This window comes from Crinia signifera, chromosome 6 (genome assembly GCF_055691185.1).
Source record: "Crinia signifera chromosome 6, ASM5569118v1, whole genome shotgun sequence".
NCBI lineage: Eukaryota > Metazoa > Chordata > Amphibia > Anura > Myobatrachidae > Crinia > Crinia signifera.
This window is the reverse complement of record NC_139222.1, coordinates 80,886,332-80,909,220: the sequence shown is the minus strand read 5'-3', so window position 1 is coordinate 80,909,220 and position 22,889 is coordinate 80,886,332. Positions and strand designations below refer to the sequence as shown.

At 42.0% G+C, this 22,889-nt stretch overlaps 1 protein-coding gene across 1 annotated transcript; it reads right to left on the bottom strand.

Annotated features, from left to right (window-relative positions):
• Positions 1 to 3,089: 3,089 nt before the first annotated feature.
• On the bottom strand, positions 3,090 to 20,901 carry LOC146007744 (steroidogenic acute regulatory protein, mitochondrial-like). The gene is made up of 7 exons (XM_083146327.1): positions 20,327 to 20,901; positions 17,345 to 17,467; positions 15,780 to 15,919; positions 14,964 to 15,122; positions 13,574 to 13,758; positions 9,713 to 9,806; positions 3,090 to 7,320 (listed from the first exon to the last, which is right to left on the bottom strand). Exons 1-7 carry the CDS (start codon positions 20,388 to 20,390, stop codon positions 7,219 to 7,221), a joined length of 867 nt encoding a protein of 288 aa, XP_083002453.1. The 5' UTR covers positions 20,391 to 20,901; the 3' UTR covers positions 3,090 to 7,218.
• Between the last annotated feature and the right edge of the window lie 1,988 nt (positions 20,902 to 22,889).

The window sequence follows — 22,889 nt, the reverse complement described above, 5'->3', positions numbered from 1 at the left end:
ATTTTATAGCAGGGGTGGGTAAATTGTGGCACTGTAGCTGCTGTTGAGCTACAGTACTATACACATCCCAGAATGATATACAAGTTTTGCAAGCCCACACAGCAAAACTGTAGCGATCATGTGTAGTTCTGTAGCAGCTGTGATACACCTTACCTGAACATAATCTACAGCCAGCCACAAGATGACACTGCACCAGCTTACTGTACGCAAACTTGTGTTTGCCACCAAAGTTCTGAGGCAGTGACATGAGCTAATCCCAGGGGCCTGGAGGTTGAAATAAAAGATGGCGCCCCCTCAATGGCACATCTGAGAAAATAAAGATTCCTTATTGCAGCTACTGTAATTGTGATGATAAGAAATCTTTAATGTTGGGTGCTGTCTGCAATTGACAATTAATAGAGCCTTGAGGGATTTTTTGGTACTTGTGTACTAGCATTGCGCCCATCGCGATGGCAGCCGATGTTATACAATTTTAAATTGTACACCATCGAATTGTCGCATATACAATGGTATGCGATTTAAAATTGTATAAGCACCCTAATGGGGGCTTACAATGTTAAATGCACCCCCACGCCACCCCCACTATGAACGTGAACCCGAAGCGTGGCGAGCGCAGCGAGCCCACGAGGGGCGGCGGTAAGCATCCTACGACCTTTTCATTCCCCCACTATCCACTGCCTGGAGTTGATATTATAAAGTGTGGCGAGTGCAGCGAGCCACCGAGCCCGAAGCGTGGCGAGCGCAGCGAGGGGACGCGAAACACATGTAAAGTAATACGCGTCCCCTCGCCACGCTTCGGGCTCGGTGGCTTGCTGCGCTCGCCACATTACATAAATTCAACTCCACGCCTACGTGGATAGTGGGGGTATGAAAAGGTTGTAGGATGCGTACCGCTGCCCCTCGCGGGCTCGCTGCGATCGCCACGCTTCGGGTTCAGGTTCATAGTGGGGTTGCATTTAACATTGTAAGCCCCCATTAGGGTGCTTATACAATAAAACATCGTATAGGGGGCTTATACAATTTTAAATCGCATCGCATCACAGTGCATCGGGTGTATGGCATGCGATGCAATGCGATTATGTGTAGTGCAACCAAATATCGTGGGCGCCGTGCTAGTACACAAGTACCCGGTTTTTTTATTTAACCTTTAACCCCTTCAGTGGTGGTTTTTTTTAGGGAGCGCTCCCCACTGGCTGAGTTTTTTATGGGGAGCGCTCCCTAATAAAAGCCCCACCACTCTCTCCCCGGTTCCGGGCAGCGCCACTAAACTATCAATCAGCCGCTGCCCGGTCCTGCACCCCGCCGCCCTGTCCCTGCTCCCGGCAGCTGGCTTGTCATAAGCAGGCGCCGTTGACTTCAATAGAAGTGGGAGGGCTGAGAAGGAGGGAGGAGGAGGCAGGGACGTGCGGTGAGGTAAATGGCTGAGGAGTCCCTGGCAAGTATCAGAGCCAGATTTGCACACAATATACAGTATGATATGAGCCCAGGGGTACATACCAGCATTATGAACATGTGCAGCAGAATACACTGCTGGAGATTCGATGAGTTTTGATAAGAGAGGTGCAGATTAGGTAGCCAGGACTTTTTACTCCAGAGTTTTGACTATAAAAATGATTAGAATAATAAAAATAAGATTTTTTAAATATTTTATTAGTATTTTTGACATATTTAAAAATGTCAAAACTCCGGCATATAGGCTAGTATGACAGGAAAGGCTGTGCCTCACCTGCCTCACCTCACCGCACGTCACTGGGAGGAGGTGTGGCAGAGGGGAGGGAGCCAGGCAGCGCTGAAGCGCTGAACAATGGCAATCCCGAGAATTTTCCGGGCTTGCCAGACTGGGCACTGAGGCACAGCCCGGAAAATTCTCGGTATTGCCGCTGAAGGGGTTAATACAGCTTAGAGAGAGATAAAGTTGTGAGAGATAAAAGTACCAGCCAATCAACTTCTGCTTTTTCTGTTGCAAGCTGTGTTTGAAAAATGACAGTGAGAAGCGAACTGATTGGTACAATTATCTTTCACCATTTTTTCTCTCTCCAAAATTTTGATAACCTTCCAAAAAAGATTTATTATAATAATTAGTGCATTTTCTTAAAACATCTTCTGCTCTCCTTTCTTTAAGACACAGCAGCAGAGCAGTAGCTCACTATGTAAACAATTTGGGGCGGGATGTACTCAGGGAAAAATGTGGTAAAACCCCCATTTTCAGGGGTATTAACACATTTTCAAATGTACTAAGACCCGGCCGCCGCGTCTATGGACTTCTTATTGCTGCCCACCACCCGCCACAGATGCCGACCTAGTCCCGTTCCCTGTGGAACTCCTCCTCCCCCTAGCAACATGTCATAGCCGGAGGTCCTTCTGGCTGCAGGGGGGAGGAGGAGGTGCCGGGGACAGCCGCTGAAGCCCAGGGATGTGACGGAGACCACCTGCACACCACATCACAGGTATCGCAGGGAGCCTCCATCAGCACATTGCAATGCTAGTCACATATGTGCTAGCATTGCTGCAGTGGCGCGACGGGGGGCTGCAATGTATTTTAATACATCCCGCCCAGAATCTTTTATCTCATATTTCCAGACTTATTAGCTCAAGGGGGTGGATTAGGAGGGCTGTAATTCAGCAGTGATTGGTGCAAATCTCTATAAAAATGGGTAGAGAGAGATTTTTCCTAGTTCAGCAGCCCTTTTCTTGGCACCTGGAGCTCGGTAGCCACCACCGCCAACGGCTCCGGTACTTATGCCTCTGATCCGAGGGCTACAGTACATTATTAAGGCCCTGGAGATATTGATTCTGCATTATTGAAGTCGCCAGGGATTTGGAATCTGCATTGTTAAATCGCCAGACAAGAGGCCTGTATTAACTTGGAATATACTGTAAACAATTGAGTAATGCAAGAACATCAATATGCAGATCACTCTAGCTATAACTCTGCATGGGAATTGTTATTTATAAAAACTCTGCACTTTTTCAGGGGCTAAAATTCAACAAAACTAACATCATATTTTCTGTAAATATTTCTAAAGCATTAAAAGCATCATGTTCAAATAAAGCTAAATATATTATAAAAATGCCGCCAACACATTCAATATATGAAATGTATATTTATTTATATTAAGCTGTACAATTTTACAAGGCATCTTTGTGAAAAGCATGGGCATTACATGTTTTACAAAACGCATAAATAAAGTCCTTTACAGAGATGTGCAATTCAAAATGTATAACCAAGACTTTGATAAACCAGCAATCCTATTAATCAGGACTATTTAAATGTCTGAATACTAAATATAGGATAATGTATGCCTTATGGTGAATGATAAGGATATTGGAAGTCAGAAGGCTTCCTGTAATTATATAATGGCTTGGGGGGAGGGGCTGAGTGCTTTTATACATACCACAGAAATCCAAGGTGACTTTTTAATATCCATCCCAATTTACAGTAGGTAGTGCTTTATGGCTAATAATACACAAGTTTATATAATAAATACTGAAGACCTCAATCCCGTGACAAGCTCCAGTATGTCTGTGTTAGGCTGAATGGGTGTACAGAGATGCGCTTGTTTTCTAGAGTCATTTCTAGGCTGTCATTTTTGTGAAAGCGAATACATTATGCTGGTCGGTGTAATATAAATTTGCAATGCGCCCAAAATCTCATTTTAACATTCCTTAGAGCAACACAAATTGTAAACCCAATAATAAATCTCGTTGTCTATTTACATATTACTTTGTTGTTATAATAAACAATCCTAAAGAATGGAACATTAAGACAGACAAATGTCTTAGAAGCTCGGGCTGGCAAACCTGTAAATCCCAGCCCTGCCAATACTGTATGTATGTTTTGTGTGTTTTCTGTTTGCCCCTAACTTGCTCTCTTTAGTAGAGATATAATCTACAGTGTGTGTGTGTGTGTGTATATATATATATATATATATATATATATATATATATGTCTAGTGCCATCTGTTGGCAGCAAGTGAAAGTACATCTCTTTCTCTCTCATACATGCACAAACACAGAGGCAATCACAAGGAAGCAGACTAGCTTTTGAAGTGCTTCGAGCGGGCTTACTAGTACAGTACTGTATATTTGTGGAGAGGGACTACAGCAGGTAGTCCCTCTCCACAAATGTACTGATGATTAGCTTATTGGCTTAAGGTGCCCATACACGGTTCAATTATTGTATACAATTTGGACTAGATCGCATTGCATCGCATAGGTTTTGCAATGCAATGAGATGAGATCTAGTACAATTAGTATGTGCAGCACATACTTTTTGAGCTGTGCGATGAGATGTGTGATGGGAGCGCGCATCTTATCGCACCCAGTGTATGGGCACCTTTAGAAGGAACCAAAATATGCTTAGGGTCTGCAGTTCTTTGTAAACTGAGGGATCAGGAAATGGTCATGTTTAAAAAACAATCTCAGTTGTAACATCTATTGCTGCACTGTTCAGATTCGCTCTGCATATCTCAATTTCATTGCAATCCTTCAGAGGCGGGAAACCATTAGATCAAGCTTTTTCACACTTATATCCAGATTGCACTCTTCAGAACTGGGGTTATTAACTCTGTTCCACCATTACTTCTAACAGCCATGATTTGTTCTGTGGGAAGAGTAATGACCCACTGAAACCCCACTTGTGTCTGATTAATGAAATCAGCAAACTATGGATCGGCTGGAAGCCTAGAAACATTGGTATAGGTTTTGTTCAGGTTGAATATATTTTCAGTACTGTAGAGCATTATCACTTAAGCAAACTCTAGCCTAGAATGTAAAAAACAATGTATTTGCTGTGTATTTGAGAATGTTGTGTTCATAACCATTGCTTCGTTGGCAGAACACACTTGTCAACGTGGAGACTGATTAAAACCAAGTCTGAGCACCACTCTGGAATTTGTAATGGTGATGTAATGCTAATAAAGTGCTTCTCTAAATGAGCCTATTTACTAAGATACATGCATAATGCTGGTTTTCTATTGCAATATGGTGAAACTTAAGCTGTGTACACACGTGGGCGATAGGGGATATAATCGCTGGGAATATGGTCGCAGGCGACCATATTGCCAGTGATGGAAGTGTGCCCCGGCGATAAATCGCCGGGTGCGCACTCCCGATTTCAGCCCCATTGTAATCGCTGGTCGCAGGAGCTTTCTCCTGCGACCAGCCAATTACCTCTGCGGCACCCCCGGCAGAGGTTCCCTTTCATCAGCGACCATCTCTGGTCGCTGATGAAAAGGAGACACTGGGCAATATCTTGCTCAGCAATGTATTGCTAGCAATATATTGCTGAGCAATATATCTCCCCCATGTGTACGGGGCTTTACTCCTTTTTTATTTGCCCCCAACATTGAATTAGCACCTCTCTCTTTAGTCAATATGATATATTTACTTGTGTTCCTTAGAAGAGATACAGAAAACTTGTAATGTTGGGGAAGCTAGATAAGTTTGTTAGCAACTAGATGGGGGAGATGTATGAAGCAGAAATAAGGGAGGAGATGTGGGCCAGTGGAGAAATTGCCCAGGGTAACCAATCAACTACTCTGTATAATTTTATATTATGCAAATTATAGATGTTACTTCAGTGCTGATTGGTTGCCATTGGCAACATCTCACCTGGCTCACTTCTACTCCCTTATCACTGCTTCATACATCTCCCCCAGTGTCCATAATCCCACTAAAATGGTTATGTATGTATTTCCTCACTACTGCTATATATGTCAGTTCTGACTGCACATTATATTATTTAAAATAAATAAGGTATACAGGTTGAGCCTTCCATATCCAAAATATGAAATATTAAGAAATACAGATTTTCTTTTTTCAACATAGCTGACCCCTTTGCTTTCTGATGACTCAATGTACAGTCATCATGTAAAAATATATATAACATTAACTTCAGGCTATGTGTATACAGTTTATACAGAATAAAACATGTATGCATTATGTTCTTAGACAAAGGTGCCCTTAGATACCTGATTAGGTAGGTATTCAATTATTCCAAAATATGAAAAAATCCATTATCAAAAATACTTCCGATTCCAAGCATTTGGGGGTATGGGAGACTCAAACTGTATTTGATGTTGTCTAAAGCTGTGCCTGCTACAAATGAATTGCTATCGTAGGCTAGCCAATTAGAACACTTAATAAATACACATAATACATGGTTATATTGCATTTAGATGGTATGCTAAATATTTACCATATAGTAGTTTCATGCATGCAGCTAAAATAATGGTAATTGTGATGAAACTGTGCAGAGTATATGCTTCATATGTCCAGCTTAAATAGGCAATTTATTTACTCGGTAAAACTAAATTGACGTGTGGTATGTAACAACAGTCTGTCTATTTATCAAAGCTTTGAGGGACGGATGTATCAAGCATCAAATAGTGATAGAATGAGGGGTGATAAACAGTCAGCCAAATAGCTCCTAACCATCATGTTACAGGTTGGGTTTGAAAAATGACAGGTGATTGGCTGATTGCCTGATTGTTTATCACTCTCCACTTTATCACTTTTTGAAGCTTGATACATCTGGCCTTGAGAGAGATAAACTGGCAAGAGATAAAGATCAGCTTCTTGCCATGTTACAGGCTGTGTTTGAAATATATAATTTAGGAGCTTATTGTTTGGTACTTTATCTCTCTCCCCATTCTTTGATAAGTATCCACCACAGTGTGTGTTATAATTCTGCTAGCATCAGCATTTTTAGTCTTAAGGTCCCCATACTTTGCGACGACTTCTCCCCTCTGAGAAGTCGCATGCAGTGCTCCCTTGAGCTGCTCAGGACCTTCCCAGGCAGCAGGATCGCATGTGGTATATCGCATATGGTCCTTTTGCATGCAATATATTATATGCAATCCCAGCCAAGGCATCCTGGCTCAGAAGCAATCCAAGAGATTGCTTCTGAAGCTGGGGCGACTCGGACGGTCCGGTGCATATACATGGGACCATGCATTGCATCGGACCTGCTGTCAGTCACCTGCAATTTGAGTTATTTTCCTGTGATTGATTGATTGCTGCAATCACAGGAAAAGAACCCAAATTGCAGGTAAATCGTCAAGTGTATGGGGGCCTTTACAGTACTTCATACATAGTAGAATGAATAGATAGATGGCATAATAGATAGAGATGATGAAAGCAGGTACACACATATAAATATATAATATACACAAGAACTCAGTAATGAAAACAACAAATGAGTCTAACTGCCGTAAGTCAGATGTTCTCTGCTGAAGTTAGGTGTCCTCTCAGATGTGTGATAAAATCATCTTGTGACTTTGCCAGTGCTTGGTTTGTTGCAGACTTGGGTATCCAGCCCTATAAAGATAAAATGCAAAACATGAATATTAACTAGATTCTCTTTACTATGTATTACAGTATATGAAACTATTTAAAAGACAGCTATAATTAATATGTAATTTGCTTTATTTTTTTTAGAAATGAGTCACACACACGGTTGTCTACCCTCCCGGAATGGCCTGGAGGGTCCCGGAAATTGGGTCCCCCTTCCGGCCCCCCCGGAATCCTCCCGCATAATCCCCCATCTCCCGTGAACTGCCCATCGGCTGGGGTGTCCGCAGGTAAAATGATGCGATTGCGTCATTTAGCCCCTCCCCCCCCGCAGTGCAATGCCTGATATAACGGCATTGCACAGAAGGGGCGTGGCTAAAATGGCATGATCAGTCTAGGCACCCCCCCAATAAAACAGCCAGCCTGTGTCTCCGCCTCCGAACCTCCTATTTTTTTACTCCCGGCGATGCCCCCACCCCCTGCCTAACAGAGCTGGCTGCCCTCTCCCAGAGAGGACAGCTCCAAAGTCGGCAAGTATGGTCACACATCTTTATGGTTACAAAGTGAAGCTGTTAATGGCACATAATGATTGCCTTCCCTCATGTAACGTCCAGAAGACTTACAAGTCTGCAAGCACTTTGCTGCTACAAGTTATCTGATACCATGATGTATGTCATTGGGTTCATGTATGCATGACTTCTGTCAGAAGGAGCCAAACAGGGGAGGAAGGGTCTGATCATCTTTGCAATCGGGACCGCCTTCAATTAGAAAGCATCAGAGTGTAGGTACAAAGGGGTGCCGGACGGGATCCCGACAGTCACTTACCCAATGTCGGGATCCTGACAGTCATTTACCCAACGTTGAGATCCCGACAGTTAAAAGATCGACAGACGGTTCCCGACGGCCATCGGCTATTCTCCCTCGTGGGGGTCCACGACCCCCATAGAGGGAGAATAGAATAGGTGGCGAGCGTAGCGAGCCACCATGCCCGCAAGGGGCTTTTTTTGCGTTAGCCATGCTGTCTGAGTCCGGCCAGTCGGGATCCCGATGTTGGGCTAATGACTGTTACCCGACTGTCGGAAACCTATACCACACCCAAACAAAGACCACTGAAGGTGGGAGAAGGTTCCTAAAGTCAAGCTCTGAAAATTTTGACAGAGCTTGATGAATTGAGGTCCTCATGTTAGTGTATGGGGACAGCACACCAGCTCAGGACTGAAGGTATCTGTGATATCTTATGCATTCATTTTATAGTGATTGGCTCTGATAATGAAGTTCTAAGAAAAGTGTGTGATAATGTTCATTTTCACCTACAGTATGTTTGTAGAAATGATGGAATGATGAACAGAGCCCCATACTCTCCACCAAACACAGTATTATTCGGCCAATTAATGGACAACTGCTGAGACTGTACCCTCTCACAAGGAATCCCACCGTGGTAATTCGGAAATATTTTTTTTAAACTAAAGGAAGGATAAAAATAAGCATCTGTTGAACAAATAGTAAATATGAAATGTAATTAATAATGGGCCAGATGTACTAAGCTAGAAAAGTGATAAAATGGGGAGTGATAAACCACCAGCAAATCAGCTCTGCCTGACATTTCTCAAACTCAGCCAGTGACATGGTAATTAGCAGCTGATTGGCGGGATGTTTATCACTCTCCATTTTATCACTTTTCAAGCTTAGTACATCTGGCTCAAAGTTCCATCAGAAAATGGTAACTCATGGAGATGGGTACGTAGTGTACATACAAATTAGAAAATTTAGAGACCCTTTGGAATTAATAATTGAGACATATAGACTACCTATTTCTGCATTTCTAATTCTTCTGTTACATTAAATTATTGTAAAAGTATTATTTATTTATTAACAGTTTCTTATATATCACAGCAAATTCAACTGCACGATTGTAAACAACAGTGATAAAATAAAACTGTGCAGGCCCTGCTCACATGCTTACCATTTATAGGGAAACAGGCACACACAGCAGGCATACACACATGCCTATGGTGTTAGTAGGCAGCGACGGACGGGGGAGCAATGGGGGGGGGGGGGGGCAGGTATTAGTGGGTATGCCGGGACCATGCTGCATTCTGCGATGTGCTCCTTCATCTGCACTGGCAGTAGGATGAAGGGCATCATTAACGTGGAGCTGGAGCGCGCATGCATGCCGAGATGTAGCATACACACCAAGCAATATTTTAAACAATATCTCTCAGAAGGGGGACAAATTAGCAATGTTGTCCAGGAGTCAGGAGGATGTCAAAGTGAAGAACAGGATGTGAGGAGATGCGTGGACTGTACAGTGGGGATGTCATTGGTTAGGAACATTTATGAAGGTTATGTGGCAGTTCCAGAATTGAAATAATTATCAGCCTTCTAGATATACACAGTAGTTAGAAGATAATATACTTGCCTTGAAGTCCAAGCTCAGAAGCCAGGTAAATTTAGTTTTTGTACTGTCCCCGTCAAGGGGGCTGAGAACAATACAAGTGAGACCAGATTCAGCCCTGCGGAGAGATTGTAACATGTTAATGCACAGTAGGTCATGGTATAGGGAAAAGGATCAGCAGTTTTGTCGACATACTGTAGAAGATTTGGTACTTCTGTAGTTTCACGTGCGTCTGAGTCCCCTTGCGGGGCTCGCTTCGCTCGCCCACGCTGCGGGCTCGGTGGCTCGCTACGCTCGCCACGCTATTTAAAATCAACTCCATGCCAACATGGATAGTGGGGGTATGAACTATCCATGTTGGCATGTAGTTAAGTTACTTTTTTTGACATATTTTTGAAGTAGCATATTTTTGAAGTAGCACGGCGCCATGCTGGCGCCGTGAAACTACAGAAGTACCGATGATTTTGACAGATTTTAGTGTCATAGGAGTAGATTTATCACTTTCTGCATATCAGATGCAGATATGATGTGATAAATTTGCCCTAATATGCAGTGTGACATTTGAATACATTGCATGGATGTATCAATTATTGCAAGCAAGGACAGAGCTCTGTCCCTACGAATAAACCCCACAGCCATATCATGGTATTTTTCATGAAAAATTAACTGTGTATGCACCACCACCATTAACGCTACCATCAGTGCACCCCCATATCACTGCTCTGTGGCCCTTATTCTGGTTCACTTGCAAATGCAAATTCCTTTTCAAATGGACAAAACCATGTGCACTACAGGTGGGGCGGATCTAACTTGTGCAGAGAGAGTTAGATTTGGATGAGTTAAGCTGTGTACACACGGGGGCGATAGGGGCTGAAATCGCTGGAAATATGGTCGCAGGCGACCATATTGCCATTGATGGGAGTGTGCCCCGGCGATAAATCGGGTGCGCGCTCCCGTTTTCAGCCCGTTTCTAGTCGCTGGTAAGCTCCTGCAAGCTCCTGTGACCAGCCAATTACCTCTGCGGCACCGCCGGCAGAGGTTCCTTTTCATCAGCGACCATCTCTGGTCGCTGATGAAAAGGAGACACTGGGCAATATATTGCTCAGCCATATATTGCTAGCAATATATGGCTGAGAAATATATCTCCCCCGTGTGTATGGGGCTTTATTTTGTTTCTGTGCAGGGTAAATATGCTTTATTTTTACACTGCAATATAGATCTCAATTTGAATTAAAACCCCACCCAAATATAATTTTCTCTGCACAAGTTACATCTCACTCCCCCCCCCCCCCCCTGCAGTGCACATTGTTTTGTCCATTTGACAAGGAATTTGCCTTTGTGAGGGGACCAGAATAAGGGCCTGTGTGTATTTGTGTGTGTGTGTGTGTGTGTGCTATGTAAGTTAAATTTAGATGTTAAAAAAAGACACATGGCTGATCACAGGAACTGGCATCTTGCTCTGATCAGAGAACAGAGATGGTTATCAGACGTGCCCTGTGGTTAATGCTGTTTCAGGATGGCATTATTGTTACAGGGCTGTGTCCGATGTTTTCTCACAATTGTTTTTAAGTAAATTCAGCCAAATAGCATTTCCCATTAGTGTGTGGAAAATGCTTACTGCTCACTACTGTGGGTACTCCAGTTTCCACCCACAATCCAAAAACATACTGGTAGGTTAATTGGCTCCCACAAAAATAACCCTAGAATGTGTGTACATGTGGTAGGGAATATAGATTGTAATCTCCACTGGGGCAGGGACATGTAAATGTTCAAATAGTCTCTGTAAAGCGCTCAGGAATATATGTGTGCGCTATATAAATAACTGGTAATTAATCATAATAAATAATAAAGTGAAACTAAAATAATATGAAAAGGGTGTAAAAACACCCTTTTTTACATACTTTTAGTAAACTAAATAATAAATCTGCCCTATTTTAACCGACTACCTCATTCCTATATCATTCCCTAAATATTGGGACTGAGAGGGTAATAAATAGCAAAATCATTACAAGCAGATACAGTAAATACACAATAAAATACTAAAGTATCAAGTCAAAACAAACACACAAATAATATTTGTAACACTGCACAATAACAAAATTGTGGCAAATTGACCACACTGATATCTTCATATGATCTTCATATGATATCTTCAGTGGCGCCGCTGATGGCTGCCTAGGCGCTGTGCAGCTCGGCGGGTATATGTTCCCTGTGTGATATTGTACTGTCCCTGCTTATATTGTTACCTACCGGCTGCTGCAACGACCAGTGGCGCCGCTGATGGCTGCCTAGGCGCTGTGCAGCTCAGCGGGCATGTGTTTCCCGCATATAATGTCTCCATTTAATGTATGTAATGTCGTCGCCCCCCCTTTCCCCTGGTTGATGCTGCACTGTAAAATCCACAAAAAATTCCTAGTGTGCGCAGGCATACATGGCCAATAAAGTTGATTCTGATTCTGATATACTGAAGGTAAGCAAGCCACCTGACCCTCTGACCCCCCCCCCCCCCCAATGCTGGCCAAAGGCAATCAAGAAAAAATGTACTTTAAAATAACTAGATATTTGTTAAAAAATAGAGATTTCTTACCAAATCTCTCACTTTTTGAATCTCTCATACAGTACTATTAAATTTCACCCCCATTCTTCACAATTTCAGCTCACAAATGCTAATTTCATTTGCGGGCTCAGAAGAACAGGAGCAGCTGATGTATTCTTGACTCCATTGTACTGATTTGTACAAGAAGCTCTAGACAGCAGCTGTTCTTATTTAGGTTTTTGCGTGTTAACTTGGTGACAGTTTGTCGTTGGCTGTCTCCAAATCAACTCAATAGTAAGTGGGTGTTAAAATGAATGTAATCACCAGTTTCATCAGGTTCTAAAATAGTATTTTACTTAAAGAAACACTATAACCGCAGCTGTTAATTATCTGTATAAAATTAATTTGGATGTTCCATCTTAGTATTTTGTTCCATCGGCTTTCTATATCCTGAATATTGTATGGACACATCTGCTGATGTGCTACTAATAAATTGTTCATCACTTAAACGAATAGACACTATTGCTTATACTAATTTATTTTCTCTAATTTAAAATTATGTTACTTACATTGCAGTTATTTTCATATGCTACATAAAATAATTGCAATTTTGTTTTTGTAATAGAGCATCAAACAAAGGAGACATTATGAAAAATGACTAGAGATTGTGTGTGTGTGTGTGATGCTAAAAAAGGACAGTGTTCTATCAAACCAGTGGATCCAGTCAGCATACCGGCATTTGGGATGCTGTCAGTTGAACGTAAATACATCAACTGGGAAATTTTATTGGTGTCAAAATAGCCTTGTTCTGTATTCTAAAGCTGGATACACACTAAAAAGATAGTCTATTAATTTAAGGGATGAACAATTTATTTGTAGCACTATATTCAGGTTGGCCCTATAGCACAGGCAATATGGATATATCATGCAGATACTGTATACTGACATGTCTGGCTCTGTGTATGGCTGGTAAGGGTTATGCTGGGGGGAGGGAGGGGTATGGTTTGGTTTTTGCAGTATTGGGGAGGATAGATTTAGGCTGTAGGGGTACTCTGAGGGGTAAGACAAAAAGTAGGGAGGATTAGGGTTAGGCACTAAGGGGGTACTCTTAGGGTTTGGCTTCAGACGGGGCAGTTAGGGTTAGGCAATAAGGAATTGTGAGGGTTAGGCTGCAGGAAGAAAGGGTTTGGAGGGAATGGGTTACAATAATTACCACATGGGTGTCAGGTGCACATTGGGATACTGCTATAGTCTAGTTCTTTAGTAAATACAGATTTTGCCTGAATGTACATAACTCAGCAAGTCTTTGGGAATTCCAAATATCCAAAATCTTGAAGAAAGGTATTTACCTTATAATTCCTTTTTGTGGGGGCATTAACTGAGAATGGGTGGCAGTCCCAATAAGATATAAAGATGATCCTTTTCTGCAGCAATGTCGGACACTGACAAAGTCTCTCTGGCTCACTAGATTTAATGGAATCTGTGCAGTCACTTCTCTAGTCAGTAGAGTATTTCTTCCAATTCTCTGAAGGATCTGTAGGAATTAGAATGTTCAGGTTGTTATTTACACTTTTAAACCAATGCAGATCACTGAGTCCATTACCCCCCCAAAAAACAGACAAGAACGGGGGTACATACAAACTCTATACAGATAGAACCATGCAGATTCAAACCCATGGACCCAGTGCTGCAAGGAAGACATGTGATCCACTGTGCCAGTATGCTGAACAAATGTATGTAGGCAAGTCATAAAACTCACTGCTATGAATAAATTCTTAAGCGAACAAGGGGACCTGAGCAGTATTATATGAAAAACAAACATTTGAATGGAAAAAAAGAAAAATTTCTCCAAAAATATTAGTATGTTGGACTTTAAAGGTACATTTCACTTAAGCCTCATACACACAGGGTGACGAGGAAGCCAGTGCTGAGTTACTTGCTTAAGCACAGATTTCTCAGCATACATCGCTGCATACCCACAATGCAACAGCGATTTGTGCTGAGCAATCTGTGCGGAGCAGTGTTTTGCCTATGCTAATAGGCAAAACTCTGTGATCTTAGCAGGATAGAGAGTGCATGCACTGTCTATCCCTGCAGGACCATACATCTCCATCGCTATACCCTGTACACATGGAGCGATCCGGGATTACTGTAATTTCTAAGCGATCTAGAAAGATCACTTAGAAAATAATCCCAAATCGCCCCGTGTGCACAGGCCTCAAGACCTGGTTTCTTGCCCAGGGCATTTTCAAGGAAGGTAAAATGGGCAAATATCTTTAAATATATCAGGTGAAGTATTGATCTGTACCAGTGGTCGAAGTGGGGCGGTATACGGGGGTATGCCATACCGCCACTTTAATCTGAAGATAAAAAAAAAAACTTTTTTTCCCCCTCAGGATGCTCTCTGATCACTCAGCAGCGCATATTGTGCTTTTGTAATACCCCTGTACAACGGGGCAGTCTGGCAGGGGACGTTGATGGACAGGGGGGTGTCCGAAGGTGCGCACTATATTCACTCTTTACTTTTCCATACCCCCACTTCAAAATTTCCACTTCGACCACTGATCTGTACACATAAAGAACCATCGCAGTAGGACTGCTCTTTTTGCATTAAGGAACTTACTTTAACTGATTGTATTTCAGAATTTCCTAGTGAATTTGAGGTCTGTATTTTCATGGTTTTTGTTCACCTCCATAAAATATCTATTGTTATTATTATTAATATTATTACCTTATTACCTGCACTTTACTGATGCTTGGGTTCCATTGATCCATTTGTTCCAGTTTCTCAAAGAGCTGAGTGTAGATAAGTTCAGGTGGGGAGTCTATTATGGCTTCGGCACGGAATACTTTTCCTATTTTTGGGAATGTTTTGCTAAGAATCCAGTGACCATTTTCCTGTGAAAAATAATGATCATTGTATTAATGGACTGCTTGTCTGTGGGCATTCTAGTGATGTGATCTTCCTGGGTATGGTACATGTAGTATACTATCTAATACCAATTATCTTACAGTATGGCCCTTATTCTGATTCACTCGCAAAGGCATGGACAAAACCATGTGCACTGCAGGGGGGCAGATGTAACTTGTGCATAGAGAATTTAGATTTTGTTATTTTTTCTGTGCATGGTAAATACGGGCTGCTTTATTTTTACACTGCAATATAGATCTCACTTTGAAGTATAACCCCACCCAAATCTAACTCTCTCTGCACATGGTATATCTGCCCCACCTGCAGTGCACATTGTTTTGTCCATTTGAGAAGGAATTTGCCTTTGCGAGAGAACCAGAATGAGGGCCTATTTCTAAACTGTAGCTTGCTATAAAACAACATTTATAATGTCAATAGCTCCTACGGCCACAGTATTTTGTGTCCTTTGTAGCCTTGTATGTAACAATATTGATAATATTTTAATGTACAGTTTGTGGAAGACCATCTCCATTGTTATCAATCCTCCCTATTTCTCCACGGACATTATATCACAGTTATGAAAACATACAGTAGTATGATAAGGGTTATAGGACATTGACAAGTTTCATTTCCTGTACACTTACCTGGTGTTTTTCTGCCTGCCAGCCTTCCTGTTGGAGCATTGCCACTGCTATATGAAAAGTGTCCTCAGCTTGAGTAACATAAAACAGATCTCTGCTGGAAAGCAGTGCAGTCTCTGTAAGGTCAGGGACGGTACTAATTCCTATTAAACACAGGGAAATGTAGATAAATGTACTGTTTGGTTTTCATTTAGCCTGTAGTAATACTTATGCCTCTTGCCCAGTAAATAAAATACGGTACTTGTTTCCTAGCACGGCGCCCACGATTTTAATCTTATTACATCGTTTTGATCGCATCGTTTGCATCACATGCGACCAGATCGCATGCAATGCGATCGATGCAATCAAAACGATGATTTAATTGTAAATGCAGCCTGGTGGGTAAGTAATTAGTATGTTATATGCACCTCCATTGTTAACGCCACCGCCACTATTAACGCCAACCCGAAGCGTGGGCGCCGTGCTGGGAAACAAGTACCTAAAATACATGGTTTTGGTCTGGAAGAAAGTATTCCTCGTGTGCTGCATTCTGGGAATTCTATGCAGAACACTTAATGCCAAATTGTGCTGGAAAAACACACACAATTCTGTGTTTAATGGGTGGAATGCAGCAAGTTGAAATACAGTATGTGTGCAAACCTCTGAAAATTTAGATGCTTGCCACATATGCACAAAGCCCCAGAATGCAATAGATTCTGGGGCTTTAAGCGGTGGGAAATGCCATCTTTAGATGGCAATGCCCTATAGAAGCCTTTGGGCTTCTATCACATCTCTCCATTGAGGGGGATCGAATCAGATCCCGGTACTTATGTAGTATCTGGGCTGCCTATTTTGTGATTGTATGCCTTACCTTAAGGCATACAATCAGATGCGATGCGATGAGATTCGATGCGATTTTGCATAGGATTCAATGTTAAGAAGGTCCTTTTCATTTCCCCACTATCCAAGTGGGCATAGAGTTGATTTTATATAGCGTGGCGAGCGCAGCGAGCCACCGAGCCCGAAGCGTGGCGAGCGAAGCGAGCCCCGCGAGGGGACGCATATTTCTTAAAAAGTATTCTGTGTCCGCTCGCCACGCTTCGGGCTCAGTGGCTCGCTACGCTCGCCACAGGTTTATATCCAACTCCATGCCCACTTGGATAGTGGGGAAAGGAAAAGGACCCCTTTTTCCCATTGAATTCTATGTTAAATTGGACTCAGACCATTTTAACATTGAATCCTATGGAAAAATCTTGACCATCGCATCGCATACGATTTGGTCGCATGCGATGCGATCCGATCCGATTTCTAAATCGGACGCCCAGATACTACATAAGTACCCAGATCCCTCCCAGCACCCCCAGCTGCGCGCACATCATATAATGCATGACACAAATAGGTGCACCCGCCCTGTATGTGAAATAAGGAAGCGTGGCTTGTGAATTTTGGCATGTTGAACACCACTGCTTATATTTCATTGTTTACCATTTTACATAAAAAAAAAAAAAAAAAAAAAAAAACTTTTGTTTAATAGGTTCCTACATTTAAAACACAACAAAGTCCAATAATTGAATTCTGTGTAGACTTACCTAATTTCATACATATGATTCTCTGCAGGGAATGTGGAATATTTGGGAAGCAACTGTGAGTCTTTTTTAGAATAAAGTTAGACATCTCTTTTCCAAAAGCATCAACAGCGGGACGTTGCAGACCTACAAATAAATTATATCTAATGTGAAAAGCCTTAATTCAAAAGAAAACAAGTTCTGGTACTTGTGTATTTTGGTGGCGCCCATCGCATCGCATACCATAACGCATGCGATGGTATGCGATGCGACGCGATTTCGTGCGATAGTGTGCGATGGCATACAATTTTCAAATTGTATGCCATTGTACATGGCATACAATGCCATACGATGCGATGCGATTAAACATTGTATAAGCACCCTAATGGGTGCTTACAATGTTAAATGCACCCCACGCCACCCCCCCCACTATAAACGTGAACCCAAAGCGTAACGAGCGGCGGCGGTATGCGTCCTACGACCTTTTCATACCCCCACTATCCACGTCGGTGTGGAGTTGAGAATAGAAAGTGTGGCGAGCGCAGCGAGCCACCGTGCCCGAAGCGTGGCGAGGGGACGCGGATACCTTCACAGGTATCCGCGTCCCCTGGCGGGCTTCACAGGTGTCCGCGTAGCGAGCCACACGAGGGGACGCGGACACCTGTGAAGCCCGCCAGGGGACGCGTATACCTGTGAAGGTATCGGCTAGCGCTCGCCACGCTTAGGGCTCGGTGGCTCGCTGCGCTCGCCACACTTTCTATTTTCAACTCCACGCCGACGTGGATAGTGGGGGTATGAAAAGGTCGTAGGATGCGTACTGCTGCGCTCGCCACGCTTCGGGTTCACGTTTATAGTGGGGGGGGTGGCGTGGGGGTGCTTTTAACATTGTAAGCACCCATTAGGGGGTCAAAATCGCATCGCATGCCATCGGGTACATGGCATGCGATGCGTTCATCGCACGATGCTGAAATCGGGCGCCGCCAAAATACACAAGTACCCAAGTTCTTTCTTTCAAATTATTATAAGAAAGATATTAGAGCTCCAAAAAAACTACATACAGAGAAAACTGTAATTCTTACATTTACTTTTTTTCCATTTTCCAAATTATTCCAATTTTCAAAAAATATAAAAATAAAAAATAATAATATTCATTATAATTATTATTATTATTATGCTCCTTGTTTTTGCTAGATACAGCTTCAAAGGTAAAGAAAATGGCAAAATAAATAATTTATTTAAAAGAGAACTTGGTATACTGTTTGTCTAAGTGGCACTATAATAAATAAAGAAATTAATTCAAGTGAATTAATTTATATTTACCAGTTCTTCTGTCTAATAATGAACCTGTCCCTGTCCTTGGTACTGACCAGAGTGATATGACCGGATTGGATTAATTTTAATTTACCATATCCAATGAGCATGCTTAAAAGGAAACACTTTTTTTTTCAAATAGAAAACTATGCCATTCTGACATGACTATACTTTTCACTCGGTGTAACATTAAAGTAAATAGAGACAACTGTTTTCATGTTACCATTGTACCATGGTGATTATGTTCTCAAACAAAAGTTTCTAATTAAAAGTTTATTTTTGTGAGTAGCCCTTTAAGGACAATATGGTATTTAGCAGGCATGTATTATATATCCCACAGGTTCTCAAACTTGGTCCTCAGACCCCCCACACAAAATAATTAGCTCTACCTTTGGATCTTTTAAAATGTGTCAACATGTAGTGAATGCACCTGTATGGTGACCTGGAAAACGTGGACTGTGTGGGGCCCGGAGGACAGAGTTTGTGAACCCCTGATTTATCCTAAAGAGAACAAGAGGACTGATTGGTTGCATATCAACCAATCAGATGCTACAGTAGGAGCCCATCTCATCTATCTTTCTTAGGCCATGGCTCAGGATGGCTAGCCATGGCTAACCTATTGTTCTCTGCTGCAATACAATACATAGAACAATAGAGTAGGGGATTAGCAGAGTAATCCAATTACTCACTTAATCCTATTATGGAGATAGATGGCAGTGGCTCCATCTGTACCTATCTATTGAAATAATGCAATATATATATATATATATATATATATATATATATATATATATATATATATATACACTGTATACTGTAGTTGCTAAGAGAAACTGCTTTCTTGTCCTCTTTGAAATGTTATATTGAGATGTGTACATGACAGCCAAGCGCAATGGCTGCATAAAACATGGAAATAGGTCATGTATATGGAGACCAATTAAGATCACTTAACAGATGAATTGCAATAAATCAATATGAGTTCTGACAATGTTGTACAGTTCAATAAGACAACCATCTACACTATAGGGTCTAGTAAGAGAGGAAGTACAGCAAGGACTGTACAGTGCAATGCAGTCCTCAGCCAGACGCTTCTATAGATATTTATAGTTCAATATCAGACAACAAATATTGTTTACAGAGAATCTGAGTTTCCTGGTAAGTAACTAACGTCATTGATATGCATTCCAAACTGCAGCTAAGAAACATTGTAATAATGCTTGAGCAACCAATGGGCAACTACAAGTACCTTCCTTTCATGCCAGCCTCTGTGCATGCGGGTACATTTGGCTCTCCAGCATATACTTCATAAGGCTTAACCTTTCGCACACTAGTTCCAAGCACAAACACTTTGTTTAAAAATATTACTGAAATGTGATTTCCAAATGATTCTATCTTCAACTCTCCAAATAGAGTTGACATGTTTTAACTGCAGCTTTACAGTTTATAAAAGAGAAGTATAAACATTCAACAAATATAAATAAAAAATAATGTAAAACATTTCTATGAAATAACTAAACAAAAGTATTTAACACCGGGCGTTATCGCATTCTAAAAAACGACAATATTTTTATTATTAGCAATGTTTCTGTCTTACAACAGTGCTGAGATATCGGTACGCACAGAGTGTACAACAACAAAAATAATCTACCATGTAAATAAATGTGTCTGCTCAGAGAGATTTTGCTTTTACCGTACCAGTCAGTTTCCGGAGATGCTGGTGGGAGATGCCACAGCACAGTTTGAGTGTTGCAGGAAGCATTGTTTTAGGGGATGTGCAGTCCGGCCTTTTTTGCTGGAGAGGCTGAACACACTGCAGTGTCCCTATCTTTATAGTTATCCTGAAGGACAGCACCTGATGATAGGCGGCAAGCTTCCAGATTGGAAAAGCGAATGGAGAGAGTCCAAGGACGGAGAAAGCCTAAAGGGAGGGGAGAAGCTAACAGAGAAAAGGAATCAGTCACTAGTTCACAAAGCCAAATATGTTTCATCTTTACTGTACACATCTGCAAGCTAAGAGAAGTGAGTTAAATGGGTTACTTCCTGGTGACCTTGAATGAGTGGTCCAAAAGTCTTCACCTAAATTTCCCCTTACACTATGGAGGATAATGTGGGAAAGTTTAAAAAGCAGTTTCAATGATTAAAATGCAGTTTTGATTTTGCAATAAAACTAAATACATGCAGATAGTAGAGCAATCAGAGACCACTTTCAGTACTTCCTCATCTTTGAGGCCACAGCTTGCACCAGTTACGTTGGCCACTTTCAGAATAGCATCATCGCCCCCTCGCTGGCTCACTTCCCTTGTCAAACTTAGGGTTTGTGGCTCGCTCGGCTCCGCTTCGCTCGCTACAACTTTACTAAAGGTGGCGTGGACCCTGTGTGGTGCGGGTTACATTACATAAGTTCTGTAGCGTAAGCTGTGGTTGCAAAGATGAGGAAGTACTGTACATTCCACAAAGGGCTCCAAGACTAGGCTTTAGAATTTACCATTTTTAACTAGTCTTATGAATGCAGCATTTTGCTAAATGACTTGTCTATCAGTGTATACCAATAGCCAATACTTACAACTTGTACAGTTGTGTAGAACATTTGACATTTATTATTATTAACAGTTTCTTATATAGCGCACACATATTACGCAGCGCTTTACAGAGAATATTTGAACATTCACATCAGTCCCTGCCCCAGTGGAGCTTACAATCTATATTCCCTACAACATGTACACGCACACGCAGACATACTAGGGTTAATTTTTGTTGGAAGCCAATTAACCTACCTGTATATTTTTGGATTGTGGGAGGAAACCAGAGAACCCGGAGGAAACCCACGCAAGTACGGTGAGAATATACAAACTCCGCACAGTTAGAGCCATGGTGGGAATCGAACCCATGATCTCAGCGCTGTGAGGCACTAATGCTAACCATTACACCATCCGTACTGCCCCAATTTTACATTTTAGATGTTAGACCCATACACAGGGCAAAATGAAGCCCAGGAATTTGTAGGTCATGGTATAGCGGATTGAGGGTTTCTAGACTGACCGTGTTATGGTCGACCACACTTAGTAGAACCCGTCTAGTTAGATGTCTAAAAATAGTCAACAGCATCTAGATGGACAGTAACGAAAGCATTAGGTCGACAGGAGCATGATCGATAGTCTCAAAGTCAACATGAGTTTTTACCATTTTTTGGTGACTATGTTGAAATATAGGTCAACATGGCCACCAAATACTGTAAGTGGCTTGCTATGCTTCGGTTAGTGATCTCTAACTATGCACACTTGGATAGTGATCTCTAACTATGCACACTTGGATGGTAAAATATGATCCAAGTTGGTTTAAAGCAAAAAAATTTTTAAAAACTCATGTCGACCTTGTGTCTGTCAGTCAGGCTCCTGTCGACCTAATGCTTTAGTTACTGTCAATCTTGGCGCTGTCGACTAAGACTAAGCATGGTCGACCATAACGTGGATCCATCGACCGGATACAACTAAAACTTGCCAGAGAGTGGATATGCCCAGCGCCAAGGGGTAAAAACGGGGCAAATTATATTATACACCTTTTTTTTTTGCTTATTACACCAACTGTATGCCAATCACTATCCAGTCAACTCTATACAGTACGTCAGCCAAGCAAGGCAGGCAGACAGCGCAAGCACTAGAATGTCCACAAACACAATGGCTAAGTGGAAAAGTATTTGTATGTATGCAAACCATTTTGCTGCCTATTCATTATGACTGTTATTAGGGCAACATGTGCCCGAAGCACAGCGAGCAAAGCAAGCGATGCGAGGGGCTGCGGTTGACTTCCAACTATGTCCATATCGACTGTGTCAACATTCCGGTAAAAAAACTGTGAAAAAAACTCATGTTGACCTCGCAACCTGTCCACCTAACCTATGTTGTCCTAACGCATTTGTCGACCTAAACCCATGTCGAACTTGTCCCATGTCGACCTACACACCTGTTGACCTTCACCCATGTCGACCTAGAACCCTGTCGACAATACGATCCACACCCCACTTAAGGGGGTTTTGCAAAAGCCACGATGACAAATTATAATCAAAACAAAAACCTGGGGTTCTGCGCACATCTTTAGTACCAAATGAACAGAGATTTGCACACAATATGGTTATGGAATATAGATGCTTATATACATATACTGTATACACTTCCAGGTAGATAGCGGAAGCAGTTACCGGCGGGGACGGAGCAGTGCGATGGCTCACTTACTCAGTACAGCAAGTCTCTATTTAAACACG

What these genes read in the sequence shown, in the direction of transcription:
- LOC146007744 (XM_083146327.1), bottom strand. Translation starts at nt 20,390, where the DNA reads ATGCTTCCTGCAACACTCAAACTGTGCTGTGGCATCTCCCACCAGCAT. An exon ending in CAAGCATCAGTAAAGTGCAG is followed by an intron (nt 13,759 to 14,963) that starts GTAATAAGGTAA and finishes TAATTCCTACAG; the next exon opens with ATCCTTCAGAGAATTGGAAG. An exon ending in CCACAAAAAGGAATTATAAG is followed by an intron (nt 9,807 to 13,573) that starts GTAAATACCTTT and finishes ATCTCTCCGCAG; the next exon opens with GGCTGAATCTGGTCTCACTT.